The sequence below is a fragment of the Prunus mume genome, linkage group LG1 (genome assembly GCF_029339155.1).
Source record: "Prunus mume cultivar Tortuosa linkage group LG1, ASM2933915v1, whole genome shotgun sequence".
NCBI classification, from domain to species: Eukaryota; Viridiplantae; Streptophyta; class Magnoliopsida; order Rosales; family Rosaceae; genus Prunus; species Prunus mume.
Genome location: NC_142698.1, coordinates 24,084,250 through 24,097,246, shown reverse-complemented (window position 1 = coordinate 24,097,246; position 12,997 = coordinate 24,084,250). Strand labels below are relative to the sequence as shown.

Below are 12,997 nucleotides of genomic sequence, written 5' to 3'. Positions count from 1 at the left end.
TGAATACTAGGACTCGAACCTTAGGCCCTTGCCTGGGAGAGTAATTACTCCAAATTACCGCTACATTACTGAGTCTTTGAAAGAAGAAGAAAAAAACTATTTTAATTTAGCCCTATCAAACTTCAATAATCAATAAACAATTGATACAATAAATAAATACTTTAACATTTTAAAAAATTATAACTCGAGACCATCTCAAATGAACAAAATTCAGAGGATACAAATAACTAAAATACTATAATATTACTATTGACAAATTATTCATATTTTGTAATAGGAATTAAGTTGGTGGGCTGGTATCTGAAGATTATATTAATATTAAACAAAGACCGCCCCACTTTTTGCATAATTATTTTTGGAGGAAGAAAAGAGTGTGAGATGTATATAGTATAAGTAGGCTATTGAGTACAATTATATCAACTAATCCGTTGTAGTCTAGTTGGTCAGGATATTCGGCTCTCACCCGAAAGACCCGGGTTCAAGTCCCGGCAACGGAACTTATATTTGCCATATACACAACACTTTTTTCTCTTGCATTTTAGGTTTCTGTCCCTCTTAACGCCAAACTTGAAACGTCTATCTCTTCTTCTCCATTGTGACATAAATTTTTTCCTCTTCACTTTTCCTTTTTGCTTCAGATGACACTAGCCAAGCATGTGCCAATTGATTTCTTTTTTATTTTTTATTTTATTTTTAGAATTAAGAAAAAAATAACATGGGTAGTTATGCTCTATAAAAATATGACCTATTATATGATTTTGTTTTTAATTTTAATTTTTTTAATATGAAAAAAATGTGAATTTACCATATTATCCTCATTTAATTAATAATTTCAATTCTAAATGTTTGAATTAACTAAAGACATTTTCTGGTACTTTAAATGTTTCATCATTCTCTGCTTTTTGCTTTATATATATAGATAAATCTTTTATCTCACAAAATAACTCTTCATATCCATATTGACCTTATTTGTGGCTAGAAAACAGTATCCATAGCAAGGGAAAGAAGGAATAGTCAATTTTTGCTAAAGCATTAGCCAAGAAACCTTAGTGGCTTCTAATTTTCATTATTTTTGAAGTTTTCTAACCGATGATATGTTGCAAAATATGAAAGGTATTGGGATTGGGATTGTGGTGTCGATTTTCATATTTTAGATGGATTTTAAATGATATGTCATCTTTCTAATAAAAAAAAGCACTATACCCGTTGCAAGAGAGTTTCTTTCCCCAACAAGAGCATCTGAATGTTTTATTTATTGTTAGTCACACAAATTTAAGTTATAACTATACATCTATCACACAAATTTTACATATCATATGTTCCACATTTATTGCTGTCATAATTACTTCACCCACCATTTTCTACTTCGTTGTATTACTACATTGATTTGTAAGAATTTACTCTAATCGAAATACATAAATTATTAATTGTATTGCCATCATATGAATATGTTTCAGCAAAAGTAGGTGCAAAGGTTATAAACAATGAAGATGTTAGAGGAAATCAAAATAAACAAGTGTCCCATCAGAAATGGCTGTTATTGTTCGGGTCGACACAAATTTGACCATTATCAAGCCATCCCCAAACTTTCCAGGCCGAATATCAAATTTTCACATTTCAACTTGGTTTCCTTCTCCAACCTTTGTATGCAGCCAGGCCAAATATCAATCTATGCAAAAACCCAGGCCAAAAAGTAGTACGGAAATTTGCCCTTACAGAAAATTGGTGGAGTACAAGCACAAGCCACTTTCCAGCCCACATGATTGTGCAGATCATTGCCCAATTGATGTCATAGTTGAGGGCCAACAATTCAAGGACGAGTGCGTGGCTTCTGGCTTTTGTGCGTTGAAATCGTATAGTTCAGTTTGAATAACTTGGTTCTTTTATTTTTTTGAATTCCAACCTACTACTATGAGATCCAACAATTATTATATTTGTTTTTAACATAGGTCATGTGGTACTTGTTCTTACTTTTAAAGTCTTTGAAATAAAGTATTGTTGTACTGTTTTTATTTTTAAGTGAAATTATATGATGTTTTAGGTTAAAATATTCAAAAAATGAAATCACGAATATTGAAACAAAAAGAATGTCAAGAAAAATAAATGACAAAAAAGAAAAGAAAGGGATTAACCGTTTTTAAACAATTTAATAAAGTTGCGGACTCAAATAATGAGTCTACATGGTTGGAGGAAAAAACAAATTGAGTTCGGTCCATAAATGAATAGTTGTATTTTGGAGGGTGAAATTTTGAATTTAGCCCCAACATGTTTAGAGATAGTGTAAGTACATCTAACAGAGTGAGTGACTCTCGACACTAGTAAGTAGGGGTGCAAGTTGGACTGGAAATTCTGATTCCAACATGAAATTTTTTCAATTTTGGCGAGTCATAATCAATTCCAACATCTAAAAGTTCTGAAATCTGAAAATTCCGAAACAAATTGGATTGGAATTGGAATGTATTTCAAGATTCCGAAAATTCTGAATTCCGAAATATATTGAGGGTTAAAGCTTAGACTACACATAATAACTAGTTTCATGTTGAATTTGATATGACTTAATGACCAAATAGACATAGATGAGCCATTTTATAAAGGATAACAGCATATAATTGATAGCATATAATAGGCTTTCAAACTTTTCCGTATGATTTTTCAAATTTGAGCTAAATTTAACCTTTCAAATCATTAGACATGTTTAAAATTTTCAATGGTTTTCCGAAACTTGCCAAAAAGATTCCAAAATATGCAAGTTCTGAAATTTTCCAATAATTTTGATTATGAGTTTTCTGAATTGTAATGGATGTTGAAATTCCAAATTTTTTTGAAAGGGAATTGGAAAATAATTTTCATTCCAAACTTTTTTGAAATGGAATTGAATCCCCTGATTCCGATCCGTCTCAGAATCAGCCATCCTAGTAAACTTTGAACCTTTGCCTCTCAAAATTGTCATTTCTATCTTCTCTCTCTTTTCTCTTCTCTTTTTTCTTTCCCCCAACCAAGTCGACTCAGAAACCCACAATGTTCTTCCTCCGAGTCCACTCAGTGGACACCAACCACCCCCTCAGCCTCGAAGACGCTGAGTTCACCACTATCACAACTTCCAAGATCACCAGTGCTAATGAATCAAACCCTAACACCAGCCCCAAATTCAGCGAGCGAAGAGGCATAGCTCACCTGTTCCGAAGCATAGGACACTCGTCGCTGCCAAACAGTCCTGCCTCTCGATCCACTCTCCTCTTCGTCATTGCTGTTCCCAACTACCTCTCCTTCGACGACTTCATCCGCTTCTGTGGGTCCCGAATCGACCATGCCCTCGAACTCGTCTTCATCAGGTACCGCTTCTAGATTTTCTTTGTTTACCAAGAAATTAAGAAATTTTGAATTGAGGAAATCTTGGGTTGGTTGCTTGATCAAAACCCTGAAATGGGTTTCTGACACAATTGAGGAAATAGCAAAATTTGTTTTTTTTTCTTCTTTAAAATAAAAAAATGTGGGTAGGATTTTACTTCAATTGAGCCAGAGAGTTGTGCCAGGCTTACATTGATAATTTTCATAAATATAATAAATCACATTTAAAAGATAAACTTGAGCTGAAAATCTAAAAAAGCAATGCTGTGAAGTAAAGGGAAAAAAAAGGGTCTATGTATCAGTTCAGTGAATATCTTTGTTTGAAATTCAAGTTTCATTTTATCTATGTTTTTGTTTCCTTAGTGATCAAACAAAGTCCAATTTAGTATTTGCTTAATTGGATTAGGAACGATGGAATGGAAGATCGGTACAGTATTTTAGTTGAGCTGAAGAATCAGATGACCGCCGACGGATTTTATCACACTTTAAATGGGAAGAAGTATTCGCCTGGAGAGGTAATGAGTTTTTCTTATTATCGTTTATATTCATGTGTGATGTATTTTGTATATCTTGAGCTTATGTGTGCGATTTTCTTTGTTTGTTTGTTTGTTTTTTTTTAGGCTGAGGTGTGCCACATTCTGTTTCTGCTTTCTGTGGACTACACAGATTCAGATGAAATAGCTGGGACTCCTCCAGAAGGATGTACTGAATTACCAACTTGCCCAGTTTGCCTTGGTGAGTCACAATTTTCTTTAGTTGGACGGGGGTTGTTCTGTTTATTTATTTTCAGATATATGATATTCTTGTGCCCGGTATTTTCATTATTTTGGTTTAACTTTTGTTTCAATGTCAGAGAGATTGGATGCAGACACTAGTGGAATAGCGAGTACACTTTGTGACCATTCATTTCAATGTCCATGCATTTCAAAATGGACTTATTTATCTTGTCAGGTGAGTTGGTTTTCTGTTCCAAAATTTTGTCTGATGTGTTTAAGTTTATTAGAGATCTTGGTTGAGAGCATTGTTGACTGCACTGCTGATATCATTTGCTACTTGCAGGTACTGAGGGACTCAAAATCCATTAATCTGGACCGACCACTGATGGGTTCAGTAGTTAGGGGGAAAAAAAATCTTATGTAGATTATAATGAAATATTTCTATGTAACGATTGTGGTCTTAATTGGGTTTATCAGTTTCAGCTTGAGTTTTCCTTGAGTTGGCATTGAGCCCTTTGTAACTCTGATCTGTATTAGGACTCAAGCAAAGTTTGAGAGTCCAGGTATATAGAAGAAAGTTGCTGATTTAATATTTGTGTGCCACTAGGTTTGCCGATTTTGTCAGCAGCAGGATGAAAAGCCAGCTTGCTCTGTGTGTGGAATATCTGTGAATCCCTGGGTTTGCGTAATATGTGGCTTTGTAGGCTGTGGAAGGTAAACATGATGCACTCTTTTTTCTTCTTATATCTCTGGTTATTTCTGTCTCCAAAGCAAGAAAACAATATAGCCTACGCATCATTTACTTGCTGAGCTATGGCGTTGTCTTAAATAAATTTGTCCAGCACAGAAAATTATTGATATTCTTTGCTCTTCAAAAAGATATACAGAAGGTCATGCTGTTAGGCACTGGAAGGATACACAACATTGCTATTCTCTTGAGTTGAACAGGCAGCAGATCTGGGATTACGTTGGTGATGCTTATGTTCACCGCCTGAACCAATCAAAAATTGATGGCAAGCTAATAACTGATACGGATTCTCAATGTATGTCAGTGGAAGGGGATTGTGACAGGTGTGAATGCAGCGACGATTCTGGAATTAGTGGAGCCCTCTATAGCAGCAAAGTTGAAACTGTATGTATTTATTTTAAGAATTTTTTATTTATAACTTTTACTCTACCTTGCACTATCCATTATTTGGCATTTTCTTAACTGATCTTTAGATGTTGTGCTACAACAGATTGTAGACGAGTATAACCGACTTCTTGCAAGTCAGCTTGAGACTCAAAGACAAGTAGGTTGTCACCAAACCCACTTCTTCTTTGTGTTCTTATTTTCCCTCTACCTAATTGGCTGTTGATTAAGTAATATCCTTTTCTTTTTCTTGAAATTCAGTATTATGAATCTCTACTTATGGAGGCCAAAAGTAAAAAGGAAAGTTCAATTTTAGAAGCAGTGGAGAAGGCTGTAAATTCCAAGATGCAGGATATTCAATCGAAACTAGAGAAATGTCTTGAGGAAAGAAATGCTGTTGAAGATGTGAGTTTGTAATGTGCTCGTCTTTATTTTTGGGGTTTGGCATTGGAGTACTGTGTTTATGTGAAATCAATTATTATTTTTTATTTCTGAAAGTTCATTTTATTTGATTGTGCCTATTTTTTGTGTTTGTTTCTTAGATCAACCGTAATCTCATCAAGGACCAAGAAACCCGGCGTGGGAAGTTGAAGGAAATTGAAGTGAGGTACATATGGTTTTCTCTCTTTCATTGATAGATGTCAAGTCTCCCCTTGTTTAGATACTAACGCTTCAGATAGGACCATGAGGGTAATATGGGGTTGTTGAAAGTCTGGAAGTGAAATATGGAGAGCCATTTAGTATTTGCCAAAACTTCTGCTCTTTTCTTTCTTCCCATCCTGTCCCCTTCTCTCCCACACAACAGATAGTGATCATTTCAGGACCCATGTGCCTGTGCTAGATCTATAGGATATGGCATAGAGGCAAGTCTGATTATTAATAGCGGCACTGGATTCTTTGGTTTATATATCCTCCATGATTTAAACTCCTTTTAGGGAAGCTACATCACTGAGGTTAAGAGAGGAGAAGATGTATGATCTGGAAGAACAGGTATTCACATTACAAGTTTCTGCTCGTTAGCCACTATTTAGAAGTTGCTGGTTTCTCATCTTAACAAGTCTAAATGATGGTGGTGACAGATTAGAGATCTTACAGTTTACATTGAAGCCCAAAAAACACTTGACGACATGACGGATTCAGATGGCATCAAAGGGGGAACACTCTTGCCTGTACCTTCTTCAAAGCAATCTTCTCCTGCCAACTCTAGAAGACAAACAAAATCTGGCCGAAGACGGAACTAAAAGATGGGCACTCAACATGTCGTGTATGGTAATAATTGTGTGTCCAGTTGATTTTGGATCATGTAGCGATTTCAGCGAGTCTTAATCAACCAGTTGGCTAGGATATGGGTCCTAGCCATTGTATCTTTTTCTTTTCTTCTAGTGAGTTCATTACATCGGAGATACTTCTTCCAATCTCCAGAGTTCCTATAAATATTTGTACTAACATATCTTTTGTCAGTTGAACCACCATCAACCTGGCACGATACACCTAGACAAGATGGATGGATGCATGCATGCCTTTTCATCTCATCATCATATAAATTATTTTAAATTATTGAGTATAAATATGGATTTTGTGTCTTAGTGTGTCACATCTATTAGATTAAAAAACACTTTTTGGTGTGTCTCTACTTCCACAGTTAATTTAACTGATTTCTTATGTTAGATGTAAAATTGTGTTCCATATCTGACACAATTATTTTTCATAGGATGTTGAATTTCTCACAAATATTTATGTTTTATAGAATTGTTGGGATGTTGAATTTCATTGAAAGTTATGAGTACAAATATATATATATATATATATATATTTATTGGTACAGTTGTGATACAATACGACGGCTCTTGGTGTCGAGACCAAGCAACGTATATAAGTCATAACACAGCTAAATTATAGGAAGGAAAACTACAAGAAATAAATGGCTAACAACTTCGATAGCAAGCAAGAAACTTGCATTGCGGGTAAACCTTGAAATCCCAGTTCGCTGAGACTGTCTAAAATATCGATGATATCGAAAATATCGGTAGTCTAAAAACATGGAAATTTCAATGGAAATATCGGGATATTATCGATATCGATAAAAATTGAATAAAAACCACGGAAATTGTAAGAAAATTTGGAAATTTTTATTGAAACTTTGGATAATGTTTATTTAGTCAATTATCTATTAGTTTATATAAAAAAATAGAAGAAAATGCATTACATGATAGATTTAACTGATTTAAGTTGATTATACAGCGAGCTAGCAAACACTGCGAATGTAGAAAATATGTAGTAATTAATGAAAAAAAGATTAAACACAACATAATCATTTATATATAATGATTTACTACAATATTTTACACTTTATACATTGCATGGTAAGATATATGAGTGAGTTAGTACCACATAGAGTTCTTATGAGGTTCAAATTTTTCACTATCTTCATCATCTTTATGTGTAGAGTAAGTGCATTGTAAAGAGTATTCATCAAATGATAAATTCCCAAAATAGTTTTGCATGTAATTGTTAACATGCCACCCATATAAATATAAATATTTTAGCATATTATCACTAAAACATAAGTGATATATGGTGGTTAAGGTGTTGGAGGGGTAAAATGGGAGGGGTTCAAATCCCCTTTTTGTTTTCTTTTTCCTTTTTTTTTTTTTTTTCCTTTACATCGATATTTTCGATATTTTAGCGATATTACACTGATATTTTGACAAAATATTACTGAAGTGTGAGCGAAATTATCGACATCGATATTTTCCGATATTATCATCGATATTGTCGATATTTATACGATATGTACATGGATATGTTTCGAAATATCCGTGATTCGAAAAAACTGAAATATCCTCGATATTTCATCGATATTATCGATATTTCATACTATGGCTGGGAGAGACATATACCGACGAACTTCTGATGGGACAGGTTTTTTTTATTTTTTTTATTTTAAAATGAATATAATATGTTTAGGTTAATTAATTTTTTAAATTTTATATTTAGTAATTAAATAATATCTTTGTGTTATTTAATTAGTTAAATTAGTAAGTATATTTTAATTATTATTTCTTTAGTGAATAATTAGTATTAAATATTTTAATTAACTTCATGAATTATATTACTTAATAAATAGTAATTAAAAATTCTTATTTTTTTTCTTTAATAAAATATTTAAATACTAATTATTCACAAAGTAAATAATAACTAAAACATAACTACTAAATTAAAGTAATTAAAAGCATGACTTATTACGCTACTTAAAGGTATAGCCGTTCGGCTATACGTAAAAACAATTATATTTTTGGGGTATATCCGTGAGGCTATACGGTTAAAATATTCTATTTGTAGAGTAAAGCCGCGCAGCTATATGGTTAAAATATTCTACTTGTAGAGTAAAGCCGCGCAGCTATACTATTTAAATATTTTATTTTGTAGTATAGCCTATCGGCGATACTCGTAAATATTATATTTATAGTATTTGAAATTTATGGAGTACAGCCGTCCGGCTAAACCCTTAAAATATTCTTTTTTAGTATAGCCGTTCGGCGATACTTCAACAAGTCCTCCAACAATGAACAGCGACTCATTGTCATTCTCCGCACTCGTATTCCCAGAACTCAGAACCACCCACCAACTCGACTGCACCCCAAACTTCCAAACCTGGAGAAGCAAGCTCGACTTCTTCCTCGATGACAACAATGTCGCTTACGTCCTCCCCACCCAAAATCCAGAACCCCCACCCGCGACACCCCACTAGACGACATTGTTCTCCACCAGAAATGTCTGCGCGACGACTTGAAGGCTCCCCACATCATTCTCGGAGAGCTGCACAAGCACGTCCAGATGTCTTACAACCTCCACGAGACCACCAAGTCCCTCATGGGCGCGCTCTCGGCCTTTTTCACCCGACCCTCCATGGCCAAGCGGATGGCCAAGCAGATGTCATATGCATATATGCGTGACCAATTTTGTATTTCCGCAATAAAATATTTTCTCAACCTGTTCTTATGGATGGTAAATTTATAATGATTGGACACTGAGGAGTGTGTGCTGCTCGGAAATCCTGTGTTGAGTCAATGGACCCCAACAAAATGAATGGGGGGAGAGAGGCGTCAAATTACTTTTGGCAGGGAAACCCAAGAATGTGAGGAATTCTTACATGGTTAATATAATTTCAAGCACGTATATTATCATCGAATCCGTTGTAGTCTAGTTGGTTAGGATATTCGGCTCTCACCCGAAAGACCCGGGTTCAAGTCCCGGCAACGGAACTCTATTTTTTATTTTTTATCTTTCTTCATCGAAAGAGGTCTCTATCAAATCTCTGCTTCACTAATATCATTTCATATTCATGCAAAATTAATATTGATGTGCCCTTACTAATAAAATAGTTTTGGAAGAAACCTATTCACAACTTTTTTGTTTTTTGTTTTTTTCTTTGATAATTGTAGTAAGTATCATTAAGGATTAGTCAAGGATATTAATTTGTATTGCTTAAAGATATTTTATTTAAAGATTGAAACTTCATTTTTATTATTGTCTAATATGAGGTGTTTTGTTTTCATTTAACAATTCGTTCAGAAATATCATTTATTTTTAAAAAGGGTGAAACTAGTCATGTATGTTAAAACGGGTGAAACCAGTCATGTTTTTAAAAAATGAATCACTATTCTTAACGGATGAAATAGATCGTGTTCATGTATGAAATAGATCCTAAGGTTATGTATAGAATACCCATTATTACATTTATCAGTTCCGATCCGAGCTATGATTCATTGTGCAATATCATACCACATAAAATGTTAATAATATTTCATTGTTTTGTTTGCTTGCCTCACTTGTATACGTTCCCAATAGGAACATGTTATTATTCAAAGTATAGTAATCCGTACACAAAAATAGTCATGGAAACGATCGAACATTTTAATTTATCCCAATCATCACCCATTTTCTCACACTCCCTTACTACTTAAACTAAACCGAAGAGCAATTAGTCAAAGAAGTTCTAGTTGACATCAAACATTTATACCAACGGTTGGTCCTCGTCAAAAGCTGTGGTTGGAGACTCAGTGGTTTATGTTGTATTTCAACATGCATTCTCCACCAATTTATTTTTCCAATTTTTTGGAAGAGGTGGTTCCTTAATCCCTTCATTCAAGACCTTTATCGCGTTTGTATTGATAGCTCAGGAAATAGTTAGAATTTGAAGCCGAAATCAACTTGTATAAGATTCCAAATTATCATTCGAGACATGGTCAAGAATGTTATATACAAGGCGCTCTTCTTCATACTGAAAAAAAGAATGTGATCACTATACTCTCCAAGTCAGATTATATCGCAGTGCCTAAACCAACAAAAGCCTACTCAAAATTTGCCTTCACTTTACACAAACATGACAATCTAAGCAATTAACGATATCCATTGCTTCCAAGTAGCTCACCAGTGCTTAAAATGTTTTATGGCTCTTCCAATGCACCATTCGAATACTCCTCCCCTGCAACACCAGATGTTCCATTTGATAACCGGCTTGTGCTGTTGGAATTGGAATAAGTGGAGTATGTGGAAGCAGGGTTGCCTCGTGACTGCCGGGTCTGTGCAGCTGTACTACTTCTTGTCACTTTGGCACGAGCCTTTCTACCCTGTGGTGGAGGAAAGAACCAAAACATTTTTTAGTTTCCACCCTAGCGTTCTCATTCAAGGAACTTTCTATTTCTGTCTTCATAACCATAAAATATGAACAATTGTCTAACATATGAAGATATCAGAGAATCACCTTTCCCATACACTTCTCCAGATGAGGAGCGAACCTCCCAGCCATGATAGCTCGACCACAATTCATGCACTCAAATACTTCATTGGCTACAGAAGGATGGTTCTGTCCAAATATGTCAACCACATACTTGCTATTTGCTTCACCACTATTACTAGGATCAGCTACCCTTACCCGTGCTTGGGCTGACAGCCTTAGTTCTTCTTCCTCTTCTTCAAAATTACGATCAAGACCCAACTTCGCTATTCGATGACATTCAGATGCAACATCAACAATAATGGAATCAAGGAGATCCCCAAAAATATGTGACGTAATCTGCAACCACAAGCCAGAAGAGAAAGGAACTATGAGAACTATATTGTCAGCTGATTTTTACATGCACATATGAAATATTCAAAATTTTATGTTCTGAATTACATTACACAAGACCAAGAACAACACTAAATTATCCATATTCTAGCCTTCACATACACAAGAACCATTCCACGATGAACGGAAAAGCCTTATAGTGCATTGAAGTAGCAACTTATGATAATGCCAAAGGGATTGACCTTTGAACATCCCTTATGTAAAACATATATTAGAAATGTTAAATCCACCATTTGCTCCCATTAAGATAAGCAAATTCATATTTTCTTCCATTGTTCTGCTTTGGTAACTACAGAACACAACCCTTGGATCACGGGCATTTGCTCTTTACCCAAAAGCAGTGATCACCAAACCAAGCATATGATGCCCCAGGATCACGTCCACAATCTACAATGAACAATTTTCTAGTACAAACTACTTGGCTATCAAACACTATAGCTAGTGATGTCAAGAACATATACATTTGATTAATGACTTGAACTGGTGCATCAACTATAACTAAACATAATCAGTTCTTAAATAAGGTTGTTAAACCGTCTATATGTTGAAAAGATGCACATCAATGCACTTCAAGACATAACAAATGAAAACCCACAAAAATCACCAAGCCATTCTCATACAGACCCAAAACAGAACTTCAAAATCCACCACCTTCTTCTGGGTCAGAAACCACAAAGCCAAAATAAAAAAGGAACAAAGGGTGTTCCCTTGAATGTAAATGAATAAATACCTGAGTATCAGAGGAAGAAGACATATCATCTTCATTTGGAAGCGACATGAGGGAGCTAAATGGGATTATAACCTACCCAAACACAGAAAATTTATTAAAATTAATCATCCAAGGAAAACAAGAAATCATTTTTATGACAGCAACTTCGGTACAAACCAAGAATTTATAAGAACCCAAAGTAGTCCTTTACTTATAATGAAATTTAGGCGAGATTGATACGAACTGATCGAACTAAGCAGCAAAACTCTGCGATACTTGAGAGAGAGAGAGAGGACTCACTGATTGTTCAAAAGGAAAAGGGGAAAGTGCTCAGAAGCTGCTCTGAGACTGAGGCAGAGAGGGAAGTGATCCCAAATCGGCGGAATTGGGATTTTGGGAAGGAGAACAGAGATTATCCACTGCGACGCGCTTTCTTCTTTTTTTTAACTTCAACGTATGGGAGCTTGCCATGCCCCACTTTCTTAGCTTCTTGTAGAGGAAAAAAAAAAAAAAAAAGTTCCGTTGCCGGGAATCGAACCCGGGTCTCCTGGGTGAAAGCCAGATATCCTAACCGCTGGACGACAACGGAATGTTGATTATGATTTCCTTTGAAATGCTATTTATTAGGATTTTGTGTAAAAAATAAAAAAATAAAAAGTTCCATTGCCGGGAATCGAACCCGGGTCTCCTGGGTGAAAGCCAGATATCCTAACCGCTGGACGACAATGGATTGTTGTTTAGGTTTAACAAAATCTAAGTATATGGACCTAATAACTTACGCGCTGTTTGCTGTTTGCTTTTTGTCTTTTTTATTTTCTCCAAAATTAACTTTAGAATCAGTTTCAATACTAGATTACAATAGAAAACTAATGAATAAATGTAAATGTACCAAGATTCATTAGTTTACATCAAGATTCTTATGCACCAGTTCATCTTTACTCCTAGAGTTCTATTTCCAT

General features: G+C 34.9%; 2 protein-coding genes and 4 non-coding genes across 8 annotated transcripts; 3 read left to right on the top strand and 3 right to left on the bottom strand.

Moving 5' to 3' along the window:
• Positions 1–424: 424 nt before the first annotated feature.
• Positions 425–497, top strand: TRNAE-CUC (transfer RNA glutamic acid (anticodon CUC)). Its single transcript has one exon. It is a non-coding gene; the product is annotated as a tRNA-Glu (tRNA).
• A 2,229-nt stretch (positions 498–2,726) lies between these two features.
• LOC103321346 (BRAP2 RING ZnF UBP domain-containing protein 1-like) lies at positions 2,727–6,764 on the top strand. Its single transcript, XM_008223150.3, has 11 exons — positions 2,727–3,332; positions 3,755–3,863; positions 3,969–4,083; positions 4,202–4,299; positions 4,672–4,778; positions 4,944–5,196; positions 5,303–5,356; positions 5,458–5,601; positions 5,739–5,803; positions 6,132–6,186; positions 6,276–6,764. Exons 1-11 carry the CDS (start codon positions 3,019–3,021, stop codon positions 6,435–6,437), a joined length of 1,476 nt encoding a protein of 491 aa, XP_008221372.2. The 5' UTR covers positions 2,727–3,018; the 3' UTR covers positions 6,438–6,764.
• A 2,624-nt stretch (positions 6,765–9,388) lies between these two features.
• On the top strand, positions 9,389–9,461 carry TRNAE-CUC (transfer RNA glutamic acid (anticodon CUC)). The gene has a single exon. It is a non-coding gene; the product is annotated as a tRNA-Glu (tRNA).
• A 931-nt stretch (positions 9,462–10,392) lies between these two features.
• LOC103321357 (SAGA-associated factor-like protein) lies at positions 10,393–12,497 on the bottom strand. Of its 3 annotated transcripts, none has more exons than XM_008223167.2 (4): positions 12,339–12,497; positions 12,060–12,131; positions 10,964–11,275; positions 10,393–10,829 (listed from the first exon to the last, which is right to left on the bottom strand). In XM_008223167.2, the coding sequence occupies exons 2-4, from the start codon at positions 12,105–12,107 to the stop codon at positions 10,647–10,649; spliced, it is 543 nt and encodes a 180-aa protein (XP_008221389.1). In that variant the 5' UTR covers positions 12,108–12,131; positions 12,339–12,497; the 3' UTR covers positions 10,393–10,646. The 3 variants fall into 3 exon arrangements, with proteins under 3 accessions (XP_008221389.1, XP_088900657.1, XP_088900680.1); XM_089044531.1 differs by having other exon boundaries at positions 12,250–12,493; XM_089044554.1 differs by lacking the exon at positions 12,339–12,497 and adding an exon at positions 12,216–12,234.
• A 58-nt stretch (positions 12,498–12,555) lies between these two features.
• On the bottom strand, positions 12,556–12,627 carry TRNAE-UUC (transfer RNA glutamic acid (anticodon UUC)). The gene has a single exon. It is a non-coding gene; the product is annotated as a tRNA-Glu (tRNA).
• A 69-nt stretch (positions 12,628–12,696) lies between these two features.
• TRNAE-UUC (transfer RNA glutamic acid (anticodon UUC)) lies at positions 12,697–12,768 on the bottom strand. Its single transcript has one exon. It is a non-coding gene; the product is annotated as a tRNA-Glu (tRNA).
• Positions 12,769–12,997: the final 229 nt, after the last annotated feature.

Coding starts and splice junctions, on each gene's coding strand:
- LOC103321346 (XM_008223150.3), top strand. CDS start 3,019: ATGTTCTTCCTCCGAGTCCACTCAGTGGACACCAACCACCCCCTCAGC. Junction 4,300..4,671: donor GGACTTATTTATCTTGTCAG/GTGAGTTGGTTT, acceptor GTGTGCCACTAG/GTTTGCCGATTTTGTCAGCA. Junction 5,602..5,738: donor AAAGAAATGCTGTTGAAGAT/GTGAGTTTGTAA, acceptor TTTGTTTCTTAG/ATCAACCGTAATCTCATCAA.
- LOC103321357 (XM_008223167.2), bottom strand. CDS start 12,107: ATGTCGCTTCCAAATGAAGATGATATGTCTTCTTCCTCTGATACTCAG. Junction 11,276..12,059: donor CTTCTTCCTCTGATACTCAG/GTATTTATTCAT, acceptor TTGTGGTTGCAG/ATTACGTCACATATTTTTGG. Junction 10,830..10,963: donor TGGAGAAGTGTATGGGAAAG/GTGATTCTCTGA, acceptor CCTCCACCACAG/GGTAGAAAGGCTCGTGCCAA.